Genomic DNA, 22,728 nt, shown 5'->3' with positions numbered 1-22,728 from the left:
AAATTTACAATTCTTTTCATCGAGTACCTTCCTCTTCTTTAGATTAGATTTTGTAGGTAGCCTATTTATGCATGCACTCCAGGTATATACCTTCACTTTGTGTGGAATATTCATCTTCCAAATTGCCTTCCATATTCAATGTTGTTTACTCACATTTGAACACTCCCCTTCCACTCTATGCCTTTCCCGTTCTCAAAATAATCTATAAGCACTTCCATCCTTCTCATATGCCTGAACCTATGCATCTTCATGTTTTCCTGAATTAAGAACTATCTTCATAACTTCAGTAGCTACTACTAGTGGGAGGAGAGTTCTAACTTTGGAAACATCCCACCATCTTTTTTGGTTTTCAATCAATTCTTCCACCTTAGCCACCTTATTCTCAATCTTATCCTCATTTGTGGAATGCTTCAACTATCTGAAACCAGGAATCCAAATATCATTCCAGATTTAAATTACTTTTCCATTCCTCACCCTCCATCTACACCCTTGAGCCAACTTCTCCTTAACTTCCCATATACCTTTCTAGACATAGGATGGATTGATTCCCATTTTGAATTCTAGAAACTTCCCCTTAGGAAAATATCTTTCTTTGAATATTCTGTGTAGCAAAGAGTCTTCATCTTGCATTAATCGCCATCCCTACTTAGCAAGTAAAGCTTCATTCAAAATTCTGAGATCCTTAAAACCCATCCCTGTAGCTTGTTTCGGAATGCACATTTTCTTTCAACTCATCCAATGGATCTTCTTTTCCTCTCTTCTTTGTCCCCACCAAAACTTGGCCAGATAATGTGAAATGTTAGATGCAATTAAAGAGAATTTTATATAAGGAATATGTAAATATGAAGTAATTGTGAATGAGTAATGACGGATACAGTCATAGAGTGTACAAGCGTCATGCACTTTCTTTGAAACAAAGTGGACTTCACTATTAAAAAATAATGTTTTTATATAAGTCTCATATTTATCTACTTTTTTAAAGGGAGTGCGCGACACTAGTATACTTCATGATTGTATCTAGCATTTTTCATTGTGAATTAGTTGTAGGAAAACACTACTTTGCCTCCTACTTTGACCGCTCCAAGTGACTGCTTGACCTTTTTTTTTTTTACTTAGTGATTAAGGAAGTGATTTTAAATGTATTGATGATTTTTTTTTATTTTTTAAAAATATTTAAGTATATTATAAAAATGTGAATAGAAAAAAAAATACACTATCGGTCAAATGAGTGGGCTAGAGTAGCCCGACTCTTAGGGCTCGTTTGTTTTCGTAGATGAGATGAGATGAGATGAGTTGAGAGTAAAGTTAAAAAGTTGAATAAAATCTTGTTAAAATATATTTTTTTTAATATTATTTTTGTTTTGAGATTTGAAAAAGTTGAATTATTTATTTTATTTTGTATTGAAAGTTGGAAAAGTTCTAATGATTAGATGAGATATTTTATGAAAGCAAACTAGTGTTGCATGATTACTATCCTTGTTGCCAAATAGACCCTTTCTTCAATGACATACCTCGCGATCGAAACCAATCTTCCGTAGCACTAAACGGACCACAAAGAAGCCTTTTCGGGCCATCATTATTGCAACAACCTCGTGCACATTGCTTATACTGCTTCCCCGAAAAGCACTATTGCACTTCGACTTCAACCCACAAGTAACAAATTTGCATGTAACACACCCCTGTGATTTGTATGAATTAGTAGAGTATCGTAAATGAAATATCTCACTTGAAGAGTGAAAAAACCTCCAGTAGTAGAAGGAAGAAGAGGTAAAAGGAAAAAGATTATGATACTTTCTGAATGAAAAATATTGTCTGCTACAATACAGTTATTTGAGGGAATTCTTCCTCTCTAATAGGCCTCGTAGGCCAACTATTAAAGGCTGATTTGTTTTCGCAGATGAGATGACATGAGTTGAGATTAAAATTAAAATATTGAATAAAATATTATTAGAATATATTTTTTAATATTATTTTTGTTTTAGGATTTGAAAAAGTTGAATTGTTTATTTTATTTTATATTAAAAGTTAAAAAAATTGTAATGATGAAATGAGATGATATATTTTCTGAAAACAAAGTAGGCCTGAGTTAATAAGAAGCATAAGGAAAAAAAAAAAAAAAAAAAAGCCTATTACGTGTCTCGTTTAAGTGGGCCTAAACCCATTGAAGTAATCCAACCACGCAGACTAATTCCAACGTCGCAGCCTGGTGTGAAAGCCCAAGCCCGTAGCTAGCCCACGTCTTCCTTCTAGTCATTCTCCCACCCGCGACTTCATTTCCGTTCCTCAACTCCTCAGATCTCAGTTCCAGTCCCTGCAGTTCGTGACATTGCACAGCTCCCTCACGTGGCACACCATCTTCGCTGCACCATCTTCGCACCTTTCGGACTGGACCTTCTCTCTATCTCGCTCTCTCTCTAATGGATTCAAAAGGAAATTGAGATCCATTAGAAATTCATGTAAGTTTCGGTTCAAGCTTCCACGAGGACCACGCCACCACGCCACCACGCCACCGACCATGGACAAGTCGAGCGCGCTGGAATACATCAACCAGATGTTCCCTACAGGTTTACTCTTTCTCCTGCTATTTTATGTTAATTTTGTTCCCCAAATTATGTAATCCATAATTTTATTCTTATGTGGTGCTTATTATGATGTTGGCGTTATGTGGTGAGTATCCAGAGGCATCTTTATCTGGTGTTGAGCCACTCATGCAAAAGATACACAGTGAGATTCGTCGCGTGGATGCTGGAATATTGGCAGCTGTTCGCCAACAGGTCATGATTTTTGGCCACTTGTATTTTGATGTCTTCATCTCAATTCTCAATGTTGTATAGACTGTGTTACGGCCTTGTGTGGGCTTTTCCATTTGTAACACCGTGGGCTGAGGCTTTGGATGTCACTAGTTTTCTATAAAATCCAGAACTTATTAAAAATTAAGATAAATTGCAGGGTATTTGCAAAATCATTCATTTATGTTAGCACAATTAGTAGGACAATGAACATGCTTGGGCTTTCAAAAGATATGGTTCATACCATCCTCTTTAGTTTTTTGATGCCTCAGCTTCTGTGATTTCAGAGTAATTCAGGAACCAAAGCCAAGGAGGATCTTGCTGCTGCTACGGGTGCTGTGGAGGTCTGTCTGATTCTAAGCATCTATTCATATTATCGTCAAAACCACTCACTTGGATTCAGTTTGTCCATCCTAAGCATTTTGCGTTACTCTTATGATTAAGCCTCTTAATGCTGTATTTGGCATTTCTAGTCTTTATTTGGGGTTATCATTTTTGGACATTTTTTTTCTGCTAATGCAGGAACTTATGTATAAGATCCGGGAAATAAAAAGCAAAGCTGAGCAAAGTGAAATGATGGTTCAGGAAATATGTCGTGACATTAAAAAGTTGGACTTTGCGAAGAAGCATGTAACGACTACAATTACAGCTCTTCATCGTCTTACAATGCTAGGTTTGTTTGTGTTACCCTACTATATTTATTGTTAGGCATGAAAGTCAATAGGCAGTCACTTAAAGTTTGATTTGGAACTAATTTTGTCCTGGATGCTTGTTTATGATCTTAAACGCTTAAATAACATATCTTCTCCCTCACTTGACAACAATCTTATGCCACTACTTGGTCTTCAATTCAAAACTGAGATATAGTTTGAAGGTGGCTCTCTTTTCAAGCATTGCCATTCCTGCTGTGCTCCACAGCAGAGCAGGAATGACCGGTTACCTGACTACGACATTTTACTGCCATACTAAGCAGTCAATTTGTTAAGTCTTTTGAACTCATTGAGAATCCTAGCTTTTAATATATGTGATGGGAGCTTTGTTTTGTATATGAGTATCGGTTATTTGATCTCTTCTTATTTCTTATTATGTTTGAACCAATGTCACTTGTTATATCTTTTTTTCCCTTTTCCTCTGTTGATCCAAATGGTTTATTTATTTGAGCTTTTAGTCTGATGAACCTGTAGACTTACCACTTTGACCTCTAGTTTGGTTTTAACTACTGTATTTGAAAGATTCAAGTTTGGTTAAAATTATAGGTTTCATACTGCATGGTATTTATGAATTAGAAAGTGATATGATTTATGATACCACATGAAAAGCAGTTAAAATGAGAGTCTAGAGTAACATTCTCATTCTCAAGGGTTAGGAATACTACTAACATTTAAAAGATTTTCGTACAAACCAGGTATAAAAGATTCTATAAAAAAAAAATTGAAACTGTCTTAAATAAATAGTCATAATAGCACTTACAAAAAACTTTTCCAAGTCTTGTGCTTATTAACAAAATCTCCCACTAATAACGAAAATCATAAACTTAAAATCTCTTAAAAGGCCATAAAGTTGTAAGATTATCATCCCCACAAGCTATGCCTGCTTGTGCAACTTTGTTGTCATAGTCTTGTGCTTATTCACAAAAATGTCCCACTAATAACGAAAAGCATACACTTAAAAAATCTCTCAATAAGTAATTATAAAAAAATCTCTTAATAAGCCGTAAAGTTCTAAGATTATCATCCCCACAAGCTACGCCTGTTTGTGCAACTTCGTTGTCATAACTTTCTTCATTTGGGACGGTTAAAACATTGAGTCGAATACTCTGTAAGTAACCACATGAAACAATTCGCAGCATAATAACATAGTGTTCCCTTTTTTATCTAAATTTGCTCAATAAAACTTTTTTATACTCACATACATGCATTCATATGCACTTAGTTCCACTTTCCCAAGGCTAGTACCCACTGTTGATTCCAGGTTTAGCGATCCTTGTGATCTTGCTTCCACCCATGGCCATAGGTTGGGAATCCGTACAGATGGCATCAATAGGTGCACTACCAGTATGCCTATCCAAGCATTGCATTGTCCTTATTTTATGGTACCAATCATATTTATGATATATAGGCCATTACCTATCTTATATATCATACATTCATTCATGAACTTGCTTCCTTGTCTTATCATACCTTTCTTGTCATGCCTTATCATGTTCTTATCCTTGTTTCGTTCGTGACATTGCATAAATAGACATAATATCACATGCGGAAGCAGTCTTACTGTTCTTTTTATACATAGTTCTCATAAATTAATTACATGGGTGCATGGAACATGGGCTACCAAAGAATAAGCCATACATCAAAGCATGCACTTATTACAGAAAAAGATGATCACTTTGTTTGGCAAAAGGGAGTTATGATAGCAAAAGGAGTATGTGGGAGCAGTCAACTTCTACTTTAACTAAGAAATCATGCTTGTATAGTGTTTCATGGATGCGAACATGCTGCTGTCAAAGTCATAACAGTGGGCGTCTGACATATTCTTGAATTGTTTTTAACACGCGTGGAGCTCATGAGTGCTTAACTTGACTTTTAGCATGTCTATCGTGAGAAAAATATGATTTGGTGGCTTTTTAGGTCTGAAAAAGAGGAATCGCGACGCTTAGGTCAGTTTTGGGCTTGCTGACAGCAACCCATTGACGTGGTTTGATGAAAATGTGGCATGTTTACAAGGCTCTTTGGTGAGAGCTCAGTTATGGCTCCTGTAAATGCTATCAGGAAACTTTAGACAGGTATATGAAGCGATGTAAACATGTGTAATGGCATAAAATTCATGGTTTTCAAAGAGGATTTTAATCTCTTGAAGAGGGTTCTAACCTAAGTCTGTTGGCTACCTTGTGGAAATATGTAGAAATTATAATTTTATTCTTATTATAAAGACATAAACAGTTGGCTGCTTATGACTAAAAGGGGTGTAGGAGGTTGAAGGCTTATCCAGAGTGGCAGCAATGGTAGAATTTATGCTGGCTGGAGTTGTATTTGGCTCAAGACTTGGAAAGGGGAAAGCCTGGTTTTTCGTTAGCTTGAACTGGTGGCACCAATCATATATTTTAGGGCTGAACTTCTGGAACAATTTCTAGGCTCTAAGAAGAATGGGGCAGCGACCTAGTGGTGTGGTAGGGTTTGGATTCTTAGGTCTTGTCTAGGGTTTAGGACTATTAGATTACAAGTTTCTTGTGTTTGATTAGAACTTGCAGCAGCTAAGAGATAATTCCTTGAGATAAGGGGGTGGCAGCTTGGGGTTCTAGGACTGGTAGGACTCCAACCAGTGGCTGCAGTTGTGTCTCTGTGCAGTAGATGCCTTTTATGGTTTGTTTTAAACAGCTGGTGTGTGTTTTACTGTGTGTAGGTTCTTGTGGAAAATTAATAAGGAGTGGTAGATCTGTGTGGTTTAGATATTCTTGGCATTTCTTTGATTCCTTACAGAATTAGGATTCCTTGTTTGGTTAGGAGTCTCAGTAGCTGCCATGCAGTCTCCCAGTAGGACTTGGAGTCCTATTAGAGGATCTTATTGGTAGGTCAGCAGAGGTTTCTACATTTCTTGACTTCTAATTGGACTAGGATTCTAGTAGTATGGGTGTCTTGGCCAGATGTAACTCCTAGGGTTCTTGGGCTTAAAAGCAGGCTTTCGCAACATCTCAAGTCCAATACCTATGCTGGCAGCCGATATACAATATTGTGCCAACAGTTAACCCATAACACTCAATCACTCATGCAAGAATTATGGGCCGGTGGGCCTGAACTCCAAGATCCAGCCGTAACCCTAAGATATAGGGCTCGAGTGTGACACTAGATGACAGTCTAGCGACCATGCATTATATTATTTTATATACTGCCTGATTGCCCTGCCAAGTTTCTGATACCCACTGACAAAGTTTTATTTTCTTCTACTACCTTGCATATCTACCATGTTGGGTGTATTCTCCACATAGTACACATGCACACACACATAGGTATGTAGGTATACATTTGTAATTGCATTAAAACATGCCTGTAACATTTTAATGTATGCGCAATTAACTTTGCTGGTTGTCTCTGATTTGGGGTACTTAAGATACATACCTTTTATGTGTGTATATATATATGTATTCTTGATTCTTTTCCCATGATATGGCAGTCTCTGCTGTTGAGCAGCTTCAAATTATGGCTTCAAAACGACAATATAAGGAGGCAGCTGCACAGCTGGAGGTACCTCATCTGTTAATGGATCATATGTAGTCATTTAGTAATTTTTTATGTGGGTTAAGGGCTTTTTGCTTTTATAGTTCTATTTTTTCCCCTGGCGTACTCTAGCTTGGTAATTCTACCATTTAGTGGCAGATATATTTTGCCACATTTGAATGCTAACACTTTAGGCTGAAAGGTATATCCTCTGCCCGTTCCATTAAAAAGGAGAGGCACATTGTGTCTTGAAACGACTTCACTCCAGTCCCAAGCTCTACGTTTAGCATCTCCTTCCTTGCCATTATTGAATCAAGTTTTTATGTTTGTTACAATCTGTAACTGACTCTATGATGCAAGGCAGATGGCTCTTTTTCTGATCTTACAATGGATATATGCATTTCATCATTGTACTAGAAATAATTGATTTGTTTTAACACTGGTTTAAGTTTGTATTTGTTATAATGCAAATTCTAGTTATAGATTCTTTCCTTAACACTCCTCAAGTTGGCCATTTATGTGTGTGTCATATACGCCTAGCTTGGAACACATAAAATGTAGCTAATTACAATTTAGAGGCTTTGCATTTGTATATGCTTGATGGTAACTAATTTTAGAACCAAGAGTTTCATTCGATGGTTTGCGAAGTTTAACATGAGTTTCTGTTTCCGAGTGTGATCAAGGAGAGACTAACGAGAAGCATGGGGGTTTCAAAACAGTTACTAGTCGATGCTAAAGTTTTTACATTAATGGTGGAGGCCAACTCCATTCGTATAACTGAGAGGAGTTGGAAGGTCACGAAGGAGATGATTCTTGGGATGTACATGTTGAACTGGTTCACTAAAATGCTGAAGCATTGTTCGACAGGCGTTGACAGGGAATTCTATGCTACTTCAAGGGATGGTGGTAGAAGTTTCATTGCGCAAAGATGCATTAATCCCATGGGCGATTCAGTGGTGGCAAGCGAAATTTATCTTCATACCTAAAAAAATGGAGGGCAAGGGATGGAAGAAAGTGGTCGTTGCTTTGAGAGAATTCGAAACAATTTGGAGGTTGGAGGTAACGTGGGTCATTACCAAGGGAGGTTGGGTTTTGGCTGAAAGGAGGAAGTTACTGGAGGAATGAGGTCGACGGTTGAGGTAAGCCAAGGGAATAAACATTCATATTAGGAAGTGCAACAATAGTTGACAGTCTCTTTGTTATCCCGACCTTAGAATAAGGGAGAAGGTAAAGCGGAATTGGTGGGTATGGGAGGAGCTGCCATTGGTCATAGCAACGGTCATGGTCTTGGGAAAGCTCGATGTACGGCAGGTCCCTTAGTTGCTCAGACGAAAGTGGGTAGTGACAGGCTCGATGTGGGCTTGGTAGAGGGTGGCATGTATTGTACTCTACGGGATATGAGGAAGCAGGTGATGGATTTATAGGAGAAACCGAAAGTATAATACAAAGTGTGGAGAAGGAAATGGGAATGGGCTTGGGCTTTGATGAAAGGTGTGGCCCAGGTATACTTCTTAACCCATTGAATGGGCAACATCGTATGAAGCAAAGTGTTAACGTCCCTTATCAGATGGGCTGCTTTCATGGGCCTTAAGACTTGTGTGGCGGGCCAAAGGAGAATGTGAGAGTATAGCAAGCCCTTCTACCGTTGGGAGTTGAGCAATCATGCCAGAAACTATTCTGATGGACTTGCGACAGGCCAACAATCCATTGCTGGTGGCCCAAATGGAGCAGATAGTAGAGGAGAAGTTGACAGAGAAGCTCGTAATGGAGATTGGAATGGGCCAATCTGAAAACTCACCATCGGGCGTTGGATTGTTGGCCTATAATGGATAGAAGAAGTCAATGGACTGCAGGGAACCTTTTCCATTGGAGTTACAGGCGGTGTCATCGCCGGAGGAAGAGCTGCAGCAAATTGAAGGCGTCCGAGAGCTTAGTGTTGAGCTAGGGGTGATTTCTCAACCCTATATTGTGAAGGTGACAAGGTGGGTGCCTTGCTCATTATGGTAGCTTCTAATGAAGCTCAAGATTGGGAGTGTAGGTCTCTATTCTCTAAAGGTGAGATAGGGGAGATGCTGAAATTGCAGCAGGCACCAAGGGAAGGTAGTGAGATGGCAGATGAATCCATTCCCTTAAACTCTTTGCCGCCATGTCAGCCTAGTCTAGCTTCCTCTGATTGGATGTAACCCTAGGTGAAGGAAATCCAAAAATGCGTGGGGATTGAGTGTGAAGGGTTTGAGGAACCTTTTATGGCATTGCTCACTGCCATTAAAGCAGGACATGCTCAAATTAAGAAGTTAGGATCCAAAAAATAGATGGAGCTAAAGAGATTGACTTGGTCTATTAATTATAAGGGTAGCTCAAGCAGAGGAAAATCCAAAGGTAGGGCACCTGCACTTTCTTTGTGAAACCAAAGATTGTATCTTGGAATGTTCAAGGGCTTAATGAGGCCAATAAGCTTCTTTGGATAAAACATTTGCTTCGTGAGTAGAAGGCGGACATTATATGCTTGTAGGAACTAAATGGAAATTATTTCAAGAAGTATCGTTCAAAGCTTGTGGAGCTGTCTATATGTTGACTGGGTTTATCTTACGTCTGTCGGGGCATCAAGTGGAGTACTAGTTATGTTGGATAGAAAGCTAGTAGATAAAATGGAGTACATTGGGGAGACAATGGCATGCTCCTTTAAGAATGTGGAAGATAATGTTATGTGGGCTTTCGTTGGAATTTATGGGCTGAATTTAGATAGCAGAAGTCTTTTATGGGAGGAGATTGTTGGGTTGCATAGTTGGTGGGACATGCCTTGGTGCATAGGTGGCAATTTTAAAGTTATAAGATTCCCAAGTGAAAGATTCGGAGAATGTAGGCTGTGGCTTGCAATGACGGAAGAAGTGTATATTTGATTTGGGTTTGGTGGATATTCCTCTTATGGGTGGAGTGTACACATGATCAAACAATTAAATGTGGTCTAGATTGGACAGATTTTGTCTCGAAGTGGGAAATTCATTATCCAGAGTTATGTCTGAAAAGGCTACCTCACCTCTATTCTGATTATTTTCCTGTCTTGCTAGATTGTGGAGGTATTCGAGGAGGGCATAGTTACTTTAAATTCAAGAATATTTGGTTAAAAACAGAGAGTTTTGTGGGAAGGGCTAGGCAAGGTGGTCCTCCTATCAGATCCATGGCACCTAAGTTTCATTTTTGCAGGTAAATTGAAAGTTTTAAAAAAAATATTTAAAAGATATGGAATGCTCAATTTTTTGAGATATAGGCAACCGGAAGGAGTCCCTATTGAAGGAGCTACATGGTATTGAGGGAAGAGGGTTGGACACTCTCTATCAAGGAACTATCTCAGAAGACAAAGTTAGTTCTGGAAGTTGAGAGGGTTACCTTATTAGAGGAGATTTCATGGTGGCAAAAATCTCTGGCACTGTGGTTGAAAAAAGGAGATTGAAGTACGGAGTTTTTCCATAATGTGGCTAACTCCCATAGGTGTACTAATACCATTGAGATATTGAACATAGATAGAGCTGTTTGCATGGAGTTTCTTGAGAATAAAGAGCATGTTGCTGGTTTTTTTTTGAACTGCTGCTTACCGAGCAGGTGGTGTGGAGGCCAAAGCTCGATAGGTTAGCCTTTGAGACCATTGAGCAACAAAGCGTTTCCTGGCTGCAAAGGCCCTTTGAGGAGACAGAGATTCATGGAGTGGTGAGAAAGATGGTCAAAGGAAAGGATGGGGGGTTTTTTCTAGTAATACCGGGCTGTGTATAGGGAATGGTCAGAGGATTAGTTTTTGGCATGATGTGTGGATGGGAGACACAGCTCTTAAGGTTACCTACCTTACTATTTTCAGAATTGCACGGGAAAAAGAAGCGATGGTGGCTAACCTAACTTGCGGGGATCTACACATGATTGGAACATCAATCTCACTAGGGAGGCTCATGACTAGGAGGTGTGTGCTGGTGGAATGTTTTAACTGACAACATAATATTTCTCCTGCTGTTATAGCTGAAGACAAGTTGGTCTGGAGTCCTTCTAAGAAAGGGAGATTTTCGGTGTTTTATGAGACACTCACAGCCCAACCTTCGCCCAACTTTCTGTGGAAGAGCATATGGAGGAGTAAAGCACCTCCCTAGGCTGCGTTCTTTGTTTGGATATCAACCCTTGGGAAGATTATAACCATTGATAACTTAAGAGGGCGTGGTTTGGTAATTATGGATTGGTGTTGTATGTGCAAAAATAGTGGGGAAACAGTGGACTATTTACTCTTACATTGTGAGTTTGCCCGGGATACATGGCATTTTTTATTTAGCAGAATGGGGCTAGTATGGACAATGTCAGGAAGGGTAGTTGAATTACTTGCAAGTTGGAGAGGGATCTCAGAGATAGGCCATATTGCATCAATGTGGAAGATGAACCCCATTTGTATTCTTTGGTGTATCTGTACTGAAAGAAATGATAGACATTTTGAGGATCATGAATGCTCTGTAGAAGAGTTTAGGAGTTTTTTATGAAAGACTTTATTTATGTGGGCCATTGTTTTAGAGTTTAATGGTCTCAGCTTCCATGATTTTCTTGTAATAGTTTCTAGTTCTTAAAGTGGTGTTTTCACATGTATACTTCAGGTGTACCTAGCTTTCACCTATCTTTATAGTAATAAAATTTCTTATTAATTATCCAAAAAAATAAAAAAGAAAGATGGTCAAAGACATAGCACCTGGTCTAGAAGAATTTTCTACGGGCTTCTTCCAACCATGTCAGGATGTGTTCGGCCTAGTTTGGGTACTGAGAATACCTTAGATATTCTCAGAATATCTTACTACTATTTATTATTTTATTATTACTTTTCAATTACTATTTACTATTATTTACTAGTATTTCAATATTCTATCATTAATTTTTCATTACCTTTTCTACTGTTCACATAATACCTGAGAATACCTCATTACCAAAACGCAACCTAATGATGGTTTTCTAGGAATCCTTCTCGTTTGGGAAGTTTGAGAGAAGTCTCAATTCCACTTTTATTGTGCTTATTCCCAAGAAAGTTGGGGCTTCGGATGTTAAGGATTATCAGCCTATCAATCTTGTGAATAGGCTATATAAGATTATTTTCAAGGTGCTTGCAAACCGCCTAGGGGAGGTCTCGGGGTGAATTATTACGAGACCCCAGAATGCTTTTGTAAGGGGATGGCAAATATTGAATTCAATACTCATAGCCAATGAATGTCTAGATAGTAGATTAAAATCTGTGGACCTGGGTATCTTATGCAAGTTGGATATGGAGAAGGCTTATGATCATGTTAATTGTGACTTTCTACTATACTTGCTTTGGAGGTGTGGATTTGGGGAGAGGTGTTACTCTTGGATTCGGTGCTGCATTGTTAAAACTTTATTCCTATGGGCTAAAGTTGTAGATTTCAATAGCTAGACTTTCATGATTCTCTTGTTTCCATTTCGCCCTCCTAATTAGGTGTTACCTCTTGTATACCCCCTGTGTACTTGGGCTATGCCTATTCTCATTAATACAATCATTTACTCATCAAAAACAAATTCTAGTCATAGAGCTAGATGTTTTTTGGGGTTTAATTTAATGGTTCCAGTTGTTGGTTGTGGCATCTAGCAAAATTGGTCTAGTTGAAAGACTATGATTTTGTTTGTCATAATGATTACATTTTTTTTCCATTTGTGCAATATATTAGTATTATCCATATGAAGTTGCATTCATTTTAAAATTTGTGTTGATGATGTATTCCAGGCTGTGAACCAATTATGTAGTCACTTTGAAGCCTATAGGGATGTTCCAAAGATCACGGAGCTCAGGGAGAAGTTCAAAAATATCAGAAAAATTCTCAAGTCGCATGTATTTTCGGATTTCTCCGGGTAAGTTTTTGCCATATTTAAAAACCACTCTACATACCACTAAAGTGCGAATTTTCTGAGTAATTTCTTCCTTGTCATTTGACTATGTTTCTAAGATTTTTGAAAAAGGGACAGCAATTTAATCTTTATCTACTCAACAAACTATTGATGCAGGTGGATTTTCACCCGGGGTAACGGGTGGATTTTCACCCGTTAAACCCTACTGACCCAGCGGATCTAATGACCGGTCTGGGTGGTGGGTTACCCTGTCACACTGCCCTAACAGAATTATTTCCCAAAGCTTCTTCTTTTTAACTGTTGTTTAGAACTGCTAAGGGTTGGCTCAAGTGCTAAGGACCTTGATATTGGGGATATACTCCCCCCGGTCAAAGGTTCAAATCTTGGGTGTGAACAATTTCTAGGCGCACATCCCATCGATGAAAAGCTGATGATTTATGTGATCTATGTGATGTGGGCATGTTACATGAGTCCGGGGTTTTATTGGGTAAAAGAAATGTTGCATTTGCATGGTCTCCTTAAGGTCATTTCATTCCTTTAGACATATCTAGAGAACTTAAGACATAGACTGGTATAATTTGTTTGGCATTGCCGAAATTGATATTCCATAAAAGTTATCAATGCAAGAAAGCATTGCTAGTTCATTTTCAAGTCCATGGACATCTACCACAGTTGGGATTAGCTTAGTAATAAAGATCACCTTGTGAGGTTTGGAGGTTAAGAGATCATGGGTTCAGTTACATTGCCGACGATGCTTATGAGATGAGGATCATGCTGTCTAGTGCCTTGGTGAAAATGCAATGCACAAACGCATACCTTATTGAAGTAAAGCACACATTTCCTGTTTGCATCTCAGCTTAGGTACTGGAAAAGAAACAGAAGAAACTAATCTACTGCAGCAGTTATCTGATGCTTGCTTGGTTGTTGATGCTTTGGAGCCATCTGTGAGGGAAGAGTTAGTAAACAATTTTTGCAGCCGGGAACTTACTTCGTATGAACAAATTTTTGATGGAGCCGGTATGTGGAACTTCCTACTTTTCTTATGATTTTGCATAAGAAAAAAAATGAAATAAATTAAAAGATCAGTTCAGATGACATTGAATTTGAACCTGCCTTTTGTACTATCATTAGAACTGGCCAAGTTGGACAAAACGGAAAGGAGATATGCATGGATCAAGCGTCGAATGAGAACAAATGAGGAAATATGGAAGATCTTTCCTCCTTCATGGCATGTTCCTTATCGTCTCTGTATCCAGTTCTGTAAGAAAACGAGGTATGCTATCTAGCGGTCTTTTACATTGGCATGAAAACTAAATGCTTCGTGCGCTATAAGTATTTACTTATAAGGTTTTTACTGGTAATGCAGTGTGCATCTTTCTGCATTTCATTGTTCCTTTTTATTGTTAAACATTTTGCTTTCTGTATAACTAGGACCCCTGTTATTCCAGTTTAATATCCAGTGTGCATCTGTCTGGATGGCAAGTACCCCTTTTTCTTCCATGTTACATTTCCTTTTTAATCTTGAAAAAACGAAGAAAGGCTGAAGATTAGATAGGGCATGATTGGATGCTTAAGGTATCTCAAATTTTTTTGAATGGTAGTGAAATGGTTTGAATGAAGATGTTTTATTGGGTTTTGGGAAATGAGACAAAAAGTTGAATAAAAATATGTTTTAAATTAGGTATTGTATTGGAGTTTATGAAAGTGAATAGATAAAGTTAAAAAGTTGTTTGAAGACACTTTGTTAATATTATTTTTGTTTTGAAGTCTGTAAAGGTTGTATTGATTTTTGTGTTTGAGTAATCAATAGGTAATGATTAGATGAAAAGTTTAAAAATTTGAAATAGAGAAGTATTTTGTGTTTGAGTAATATTTGGGAATGAAGTTATGAGATATTTTGAGAATTTTGGGATGTTTGGTGTTACTCAAACATGCCCTCGTTTACTTTCATGCTGTTAAGATATTAACCACTTCAAGGTTTTTCAGGGGTTGCCATATAAGAATTCTATTCCAGGTTAATTTTGTGCAATGCCTTAGATTGTGAGGTATGGTTTTGTGTTTCCAGGAAACAACTCGAGGAGATCCTTGATAATCTGAAAGAAAAACCTGATGTTGGGACGTTATTGTTGGTGAGCCATGTTTTTAGCCAAGTTTTGATGGACATTTGATGACCTATTTGGCTTGGATTTTGTGTTTTTTGATTTATTGAGTAATAAGTTATTCCATCTAACTGTGGGTTTATTGACTATTTATTTTAAATTATTTTAATCTTCTTTTATCCTTAGACACCAAATACTATGTTGTGCCGAAAAGAAAACAGGCTTAAATAAATTTTCTAGGTTTAATCCTCTTTAAAATCAACTTAAAGATCTCTCTGCTTCTTTACTATCAACTGGAAGACATCAACAAAACTGCCTTTACGGGCACTATTTCATAATTTTCACGCGGGCATGAGAAGTGAAATAGGTGTACGACTGTATTATCTTTGGTTCAATTCAAATCGATTAATGCATTTAAATTTATAGACGTGACATTTTAACTAACTTGATACAGATCACTCTAATGTGTATAAGGAAGTTCTTTATTGCCAAGCACTACCTTATTTCACTTGAAGCAGTGCTACTTGAGGCATCTCTTGGTTTATAGGTTTTTTATGCAATATTCCCGCTGATCTCTCTTCCACCGATTAACAATATAGCTCATTCCTTGAAAAAGTTTAACGAGATACAACAGTGTGTGGGGATTACATGCGGAGGATTTGAGGATCAATTCACTGCACTACTCACTACAATAGAGGCGGTCACGTATCAAATTGGCTATTTATGAGGGGAAACTTGGCTTGATATCATATTTGATGACCTTTGAATGCATGGGTCAATTTGAAGCTTCCTTAGAATTACTTATAAAGCTCACTTTCGCATAGTTAGTAGCCAGTGTGAGAATCAGAACTCATGATTACCTTGATAAGTTAATCTGTGATAGTCATTTTCCAAATGTGAGATTAGGGTGTTGCAACTTGTGCGTGAACTTATTTGGGATGAATACACTTAAAATGACGCAAGTAGCTATTGAGTTACTCTAACTCTAACCTTGAAACTTCTGAGTACTTCCCTATGTAGCTATTTTTTATTGTAAAAACATTTTGCTATGGTGGTATTTCAAAAGAGCTTAAACTTGATTTTTAAGATTAAGGTGGAACCCCATTCCCCTCTCTCACCCTTTTGTTCTTGCCTTTTTATCCTCTTGATCTTCAAGACTCATTCTATCTTCAAGTTTTCTTCAATTTACTGTCCACCAGTTATTTGTGCACCTTAAAAAATCTCAAACATTTCAAACACAGTGCTGTGAAAATTGAATTGAGAGCTTAGAACGAGGTGTTTGGCAATGTGGGGAGACAAAAAGGCTCCGCCTTTGCAAACCTTGAATTCATTTAAGAGGGGAGGGTTAGTTGATGAAGAGAAACTGGGGAAGGTTTTCACTAGAAATGAGGTGGAAGACTTGCCTTTATGAAAGAGATTTGTTGGAGACAAAAAACGAAGGGTCTTGCAGTTGAGGGAAAGAGATAGATGTATAAATTTTGTCCACCAGGCGGCTAATTCGCACCGGTGAAGCAAGTTTCTATACTTATTGAATGTGAGTGGCACCAGAAATATCCATCCACCAAGAGATTAGTGATCACATAGTACAGTTTTACAAGAGACTATTCAGAAGAGTTCAGTGGGAGACCCAAGTTGGATGGCTTGGTGTTCGAGGTGTTGGGAGCAGAAGAGGAAAATTGGCTAGAAAAATCTATTGAGAAAAGTGAAGTACAGGATGTCGTAAAAGCAATGAATGGATATAAATCCCCAGGACCCGATGGAGGGAACAAATGAGCCCTCTTTGTTTGATGTGGTGCATATGGAGGGAACAAAATGACTGAAGTTTTGAAGATAGCAAAAAAAATGTGGAAGACCTTCTAGGCTTTCTTTTTCAATTTGCTTTACATTGGATGACAGCCAGCCTATGCCACCTAGCTTTCACTTCATGATTTTCTTAATTTATTTTCATTCTCTACTTAGGCGTATTTGTTTTAGATACCCTGTTTTGCTCCAATAATGCTGTATCTTTTTTGGTCATTAATAAAATTTATTTATTAGAAAAAGGGGGACATAATATATTTACTTACAGAAAATAAGGTTCCAATTTTCGAAACTAACCTCTTTAATTTAAACCCAATTAAAGCAAATAGAAAAGAGGCAATGACTTTTGTAATAAAGTAAACAGTAACTTAGGAAAAGTAGTGAAGTTGTGGCCATTGACTTTGTGGCACAGAGCTAGTAGCTTTCTTGCCGAACACCCTACATTTCTTCTTTCCAATTATTTATTATATTGAAATTACCCAAATCACTTACCAAAAAATTATACCCAAATTAGGTTTTGTTTCTACTCTCCGTGTCTGCCTAGATTCTTTTTAGTGCACCACTTCGGTGGGGTCTTAGAAACCAAGGTTCTACATCACTTTGTTTAACATGATTGCTATAACAGTGAATATTAGATGAAATATTCATTATATAGTTGGTATGTTGTGTCCTGCCTCATGACCAATATATTTATGTATGCCTGCTTTTTCTTCTTCCATTCATGTATCACTTGCTTGGAGGCTTTTTTAGGCGCTACAACGAACTCTGGAATTCGAGGATGAATTGGCTGAGAAATTTGGGGGAGGCACTCGAAGCAGGGAGAATGGTAGCGAGATTGAGGAAATTGGTGAAAATACTAGTCAAAGTGTTTCAGATATTCGAAAGAAGTATGAGAAGAAGCTTGCTGCACATCAAGGAAGTGGGACTGAAGTACGCATATAAATTGCTTGCCATTGTTTGGTAAAATTTGTGTAAGATTTTGTCACCCACTGTTCCATTTGTTCTCTTTGACAGGAAAAGGATGAAAATAAAGATTTGTCTGCACCTGGAGCTGGGGTATATCATCTGTTTATGGTTGTTCTTGCATATAATTTATTGATGGTATAAACAATTCTATATAGCTGCGAAATATTTAAAATCTCCAAATGTACATGCCACAGTAGGCAGGAATGCCTGTATATTGGATATTCACCTCTTTGGTATGTCTGCCTTGTCAACTGGATATTATTTGTCATTTCCATAGAAAAGTTTTTATTCGATTACTGATAGAATTTTCTGTCAAACCACTTTTATTCCAAGTTATGCATGATATTTAGTCTTTTTAGTCCTCCAGTTACAACTTATCAAAAAAAAAGTCCTCCAGTTACAAAGCTGTGGTAATTTCATCGGTTAAGTGCTTCGATGTATGATGCTGAAATTTGTAGTTGCTGGCATTTGTCATGAAAAGGGCTTTTATATGTGATAATGCTTTTGAACAATAGAGATTGTGTGAGTGAGATCTAGGTTGGGTCTTTTACATGAAATTTGCTATTATAACCCTGCTGTTCTTTTTTGGGATATCTTTGTAGGTCTTCTTATAAGGGACTTTGGTTGAGATGAGCGGTGGCAGATCTAGAAATTTATCTTTTGGGGTGAATTATTATTAAAATGTTAAAAATATTTATATATATTTTCATAATGTATATTGTAATACATAATATTATAACATAACTAGGATTATTAATAATATATGATCTATCATAATTCCAAGATAGGTAAGATTTTTCCTTCTTTAACAATAAATAAATGTATAAATGTATCATTAACTAGAAGGAAAAATGTTTGAAGGAATGTACAAAAGCAAAGTCATGCATAAAAAAGATAAATTCTAAAATAATAAGAAAAAAAGAGACCTAAAGAATAATACAAAATGATTACATGCTATGAGTTTTTTGAATATATAAATTTTTACTTTTAGATTCTAGAGCCAAAACTTGAAGTTTTTAAGAACAATTCAAATTTTATTAAGATTTGGACCTATATTATGAATTCTTAAAAAAAAAAAAAATTCTATAGATTTTTAAACTTTTGTACAAAATAATAAGATTATTATAATTTTTTGGATAGTTGATTTTTTTTTTAACTTTTGAAGGTGAACAATAATTTTTTTTATAAATTTTTAAAGTGTAGTGAAAAAAATAATATTTTTTTTCAGAACTTTTGGGGAGCATTGGACCTCCCCCCTCACCCAAAATGTTAAAAACAATCCATAATTCGAGACGATAGTTTGTCTTCCTTCTGGCTTTTACTTGTAGAAATAAACATAGCTTCTGAGAATTATCTGCACTATTTGATTTGGCAGTTCAATTTCCGTGGAATCATTTCATCTAGCTTTGAAATTCACTTAACGGTTTACATAGAATTGGAAGAGAAGACATTGATGGAGAATCTTGAGAAACTTATTCAGGTAGTTGACCGCGTTATTTTTTTACTACATTGTTTGTACTTTTTATATGTCATTATAGTAATTCTTTTTTGTGCATTTTTTTAGGAGGAAACATGGGATATCGAGGAAGGAAGTCAGAATAACGTTTTAGGTAGTAGCATGCAGGTAAGAAAGGAGACATTTTTCTGTTATTATGAGAAATATGGAATCTGCCCAGGATTTGGATCGTCTATAAAATGTTTTTCCCTTGATAACTCTGTTGTCTGCTGAAAGCTTGACAAACTATAATTACTGTCTTTTTTTTTAACAGTAATAAATTCATTGAACATAGAAAAAATATTGTTCCGATCATACTTATAAAAAAAAATATTTTATTCCAATCTTAGGAGTTAAAGATCCATCTTATTGGCTGAGACAAGTTTTGTTCTCTGATTACTAGCAGCGGGATGGGGATTCATAACTTTGAGGTATTCAAGAAGGCTCTCCTAGGGAAGTGGTTGCCGTCCTATAATTATGAGAGGGAAGCCTTATGGTAGGTTGTGATAGATTACAAGTATGGAGGTGCTAGGGTGTACTTGGGCTATGCCTATTTCAGTATTAATAAAAATATCTTTCTACTTATAAAAAAATTATGGCGGTGCTAGGGGTGGTGTTTTAATGAGGTCCGAGGGACATATAAAGTGGGGTCATTGAAAAATATCCAGAGAGGTTGGGGAGCTTTTCTAGCCATACCAGATTGGTGGTGGGTGATGTCTTCGGGATTAGTTTTTGATGTGATATATGGTGTGGTGATATGGCCCTTAAGGATGCTTATCGTACAGCTTCAAGATTGCACAGGAGCATGAGGCCCCAGTGGCTGAATTAAGGGAAATTCTTTTGGCTTGCAACAGTAGAATGTCAGCTTTATTAGGGAGGCTCGTGACTGGGAAGTTCGTGTTTTCACAAAATTTTCAATTTGTTGCACTCATTTGGGGTAGGCAATGAAGAGTTGGACAACATAATTTGGATTCCTCCTAGCAAGGAAAATTCTCCTTATGCTCCTTCTATGGCACTCACACTACTCAGGGCAGCAACCACTTCCCTCGGAAGATTCTCTGAGAAGGTGCTCCTTAAGGTCACGATTTTTGTCTGGACGGCTTCCTCAGGGAAGATTCTGCCACAGACAATCTAAGGACAATTATTATTACTGACTGGTGTTATATATGCAAAAATGGTGGTGAAACAGTGGATCACTGACTCCATGCTGAGATTGCCAGGGCCTTGTGGGATGATTTTTTCAGTAGAGTCAAGTTAGCATGGGTCATGCTTGGAAAGGTGGTAGATCTTCTAGCTAGTTGGAAAGGTCTATCACACATATTGCAGCAGTGTGGAAGATGGCACCCATTTCCCTTCTGTGGAGCATTTAGAAGATGGCACCCATTTCCCTTCTGTGGAGCATTTAGAGCGAAAGAAATGACTGGAACTTTTAGGATCGGGAGCATTCTCTTGAAGATCTTAAAAGTTTCTTCTTTAAGACTTTATTTATGGGCTATAGCTACAGATTTTAATGTTATTAGTTTCCATGATTTCCTTGTATCTATTTACAGTTCTTAATTAGGTGCATTATTTGTAAAAGTGTACTTGGGCTATGCCTATTTTCGTATTAATAAAAGTTATTTTACTTAAAAATGAAAAAGTAGCAGTTCTGTAACAAAACTCGAAAAGCATGCCATCCAAATCTGATTTGAGCAGTGTTCTAGGCAGCCTTCATTGTAATTTTCCTAGGACTTCTTTTTTTAATCAACGCTGTAAGAGCTAGGTGAAATGTTGGTATAGAGTCTGGTACTTAACTTGTTCTTTTGATTTGTTTGTTTGCTTAATAAACAAAGAGTAAATGCCGGCATTTCTTGTGGTAATTATCTGTAGTTCAAACCCCAAGTGGTGAAGGCCTTGGTCTTGGGATATCACTCCCTTCAAGATCCAAGGTTCAACATCTCATAGGTGCAAACAATCCTTTGGAGTCACACCTCCTGGTGAAAAGCCAGCAATTTAACCAGTTCTATGTAGGGAAACTCCCGAGGGTGCAGTGCACAGGACCGGGGTTTATTCTGTAGGGGTGAGTCTGAAGGGCACCCTGCCTTGGAGAGGTTCCCTGAAAAAAAAAAAAAAAAAATCTGTAGTTCAATTACTGCAATTATAGGGCTTCATTGTGACGCCCCAACTCCCACGTATAGGGACGCGAGAATCGTGACGTCGGGATGATGACAACATGGGTCACGCATCCCAACGAAATGTGCCCAAGTGTGTGCAACATGTAAAAGTGCACAACAAAAGTCGCAGCGGATAATATAATAAGTCAACTAAGTACTAGAAATTTAATTACAAGTATCCAAAATCATTTCTCACATGAAAACCCATTTTTCAAATAAACACGTGAGCATGCATGCAATCATGCGAAAACCCAGTTTTCAGTTACAAACATGAACATGCGTGCAATTGCAATGAACACAACACGACAACAATAACCAACAACCAACAATGTCAACACAATCCAATTACACAAACAACTTCATTCTCTAATCCATCCGACCCCCGTACTCCTCAAACTCAATCTGGTAAAACCAATCAATAATTCAATATAGTGTAATGAGTTAGTGCAAAAATACATTTACATCACAAGAGTTATTTGGAAAATACTTACAGCGCTATATAGCAATTTTCGGAGGATCACGGAAGTGCAAGAAGCGGCAACACAGCAACAGAACAGTGTCAAATACACTGTGGCCGTGGGTCTCAAAAACCCACTTTTGAACGGGTGCAAACGGAGACTCGAGATTGATAGGGTAGGGCTTAGGGAGGTCGGTGAAGCTAGTGGTGGTGGTGGTTGGCCGTGGGTGGCAGCGCAATAGGCGGTTGAAGACCAAAAAGCCCAAAACAAAAATGGGGTTGGTTATGCTTAACCGGTGACGGATCGGAGCTGGGGTTGGGTCCAATGGGTTGCTAAGAGGTCGATGATGATGTGGTGAGAAGACGGCAGCGCGAGCGCAAGAGGTGTCGCGGCTTGAGTGGGCTCGTGGTGGCTAACGGCGGCGCGGCTGGGGCTGTAAACGAAGGGGTGGCGTTGCCGGTGGCTGGGGGAGCTGGGGAGCCGGGCGGTGTCGACCACCGCCGGCACACGGCGGCGGGCTGGGGAGGAGAACGATCAGACATATTGAGAGAGAGAGGCTGGGTCGCGCGGGAGAAAACTAGAAGGAGAAAAGAAAAGAAAGGAAGAAAAAGAAAAAGGAAGAAAAGAAAGAGGAAAAAGAAAAAAATGAGGGAAAGAAATGAGGTCCAATCCTCATATCTTGGGTCACAAAAATGATCAAACGGAAACGATATTAAAACCACAAGTAAAATAAAATAATTCAAACGTAATGATTAAATTGAAAATAAATAATTAAACCCAACAATAAGTTAATTTAATTTGAGAAGAAATTTAAACGCATAACAATAATTAAGCAATAATTGTGATGTTAGAACATTGATTTTCCTGGATCCCTGTGTCT

The 22,728-nt window shown here is 37.8% G+C and overlaps 1 protein-coding gene across 1 annotated transcript in view; it reads left to right on the top strand.

Moving 5' to 3' along the window:
* The first annotated feature begins 2,282 nt into the window (after positions 1 to 2,282).
* LOC109005495 (vacuolar protein sorting-associated protein 53 A) overlaps positions 2,283 to 22,728 on the top strand; it is a 33,597-nt gene continuing 13,151 nt past the window's right edge. Inside the window, exons 1-13 of the mRNA XM_035689770.1 lie at positions 2,283 to 2,564; positions 2,680 to 2,774; positions 3,077 to 3,133; positions 3,312 to 3,462; positions 6,957 to 7,027; positions 12,756 to 12,880; positions 13,734 to 13,894; positions 14,009 to 14,150; positions 14,943 to 15,006; positions 17,527 to 17,706; positions 17,791 to 17,832; positions 19,118 to 19,222; positions 19,307 to 19,366. Of these exons, the coding sequence (XP_035545663.1) occupies positions 2,516 to 2,564; positions 2,680 to 2,774; positions 3,077 to 3,133; positions 3,312 to 3,462; positions 6,957 to 7,027; positions 12,756 to 12,880; positions 13,734 to 13,894; positions 14,009 to 14,150; positions 14,943 to 15,006; positions 17,527 to 17,706; positions 17,791 to 17,832; positions 19,118 to 19,222; positions 19,307 to 19,366 (1,302 nt within the window). The 5' untranslated portion in view covers positions 2,283 to 2,515. The remainder of the gene's footprint in view (positions 2,565 to 2,679; positions 2,775 to 3,076; positions 3,134 to 3,311; positions 3,463 to 6,956; positions 7,028 to 12,755; positions 12,881 to 13,733; positions 13,895 to 14,008; positions 14,151 to 14,942; positions 15,007 to 17,526; positions 17,707 to 17,790; positions 17,833 to 19,117; positions 19,223 to 19,306; positions 19,367 to 22,728) is intronic.

This window comes from Juglans regia, chromosome 4 (genome assembly GCF_001411555.2).
Source record: "Juglans regia cultivar Chandler chromosome 4, Walnut 2.0, whole genome shotgun sequence".
NCBI lineage: Eukaryota > Viridiplantae > Streptophyta > Magnoliopsida > Fagales > Juglandaceae > Juglans > Juglans regia.
Note: the sequence above shows the minus strand (reverse complement) of the source record. Positions and strands in the feature narration are given on the sequence as shown.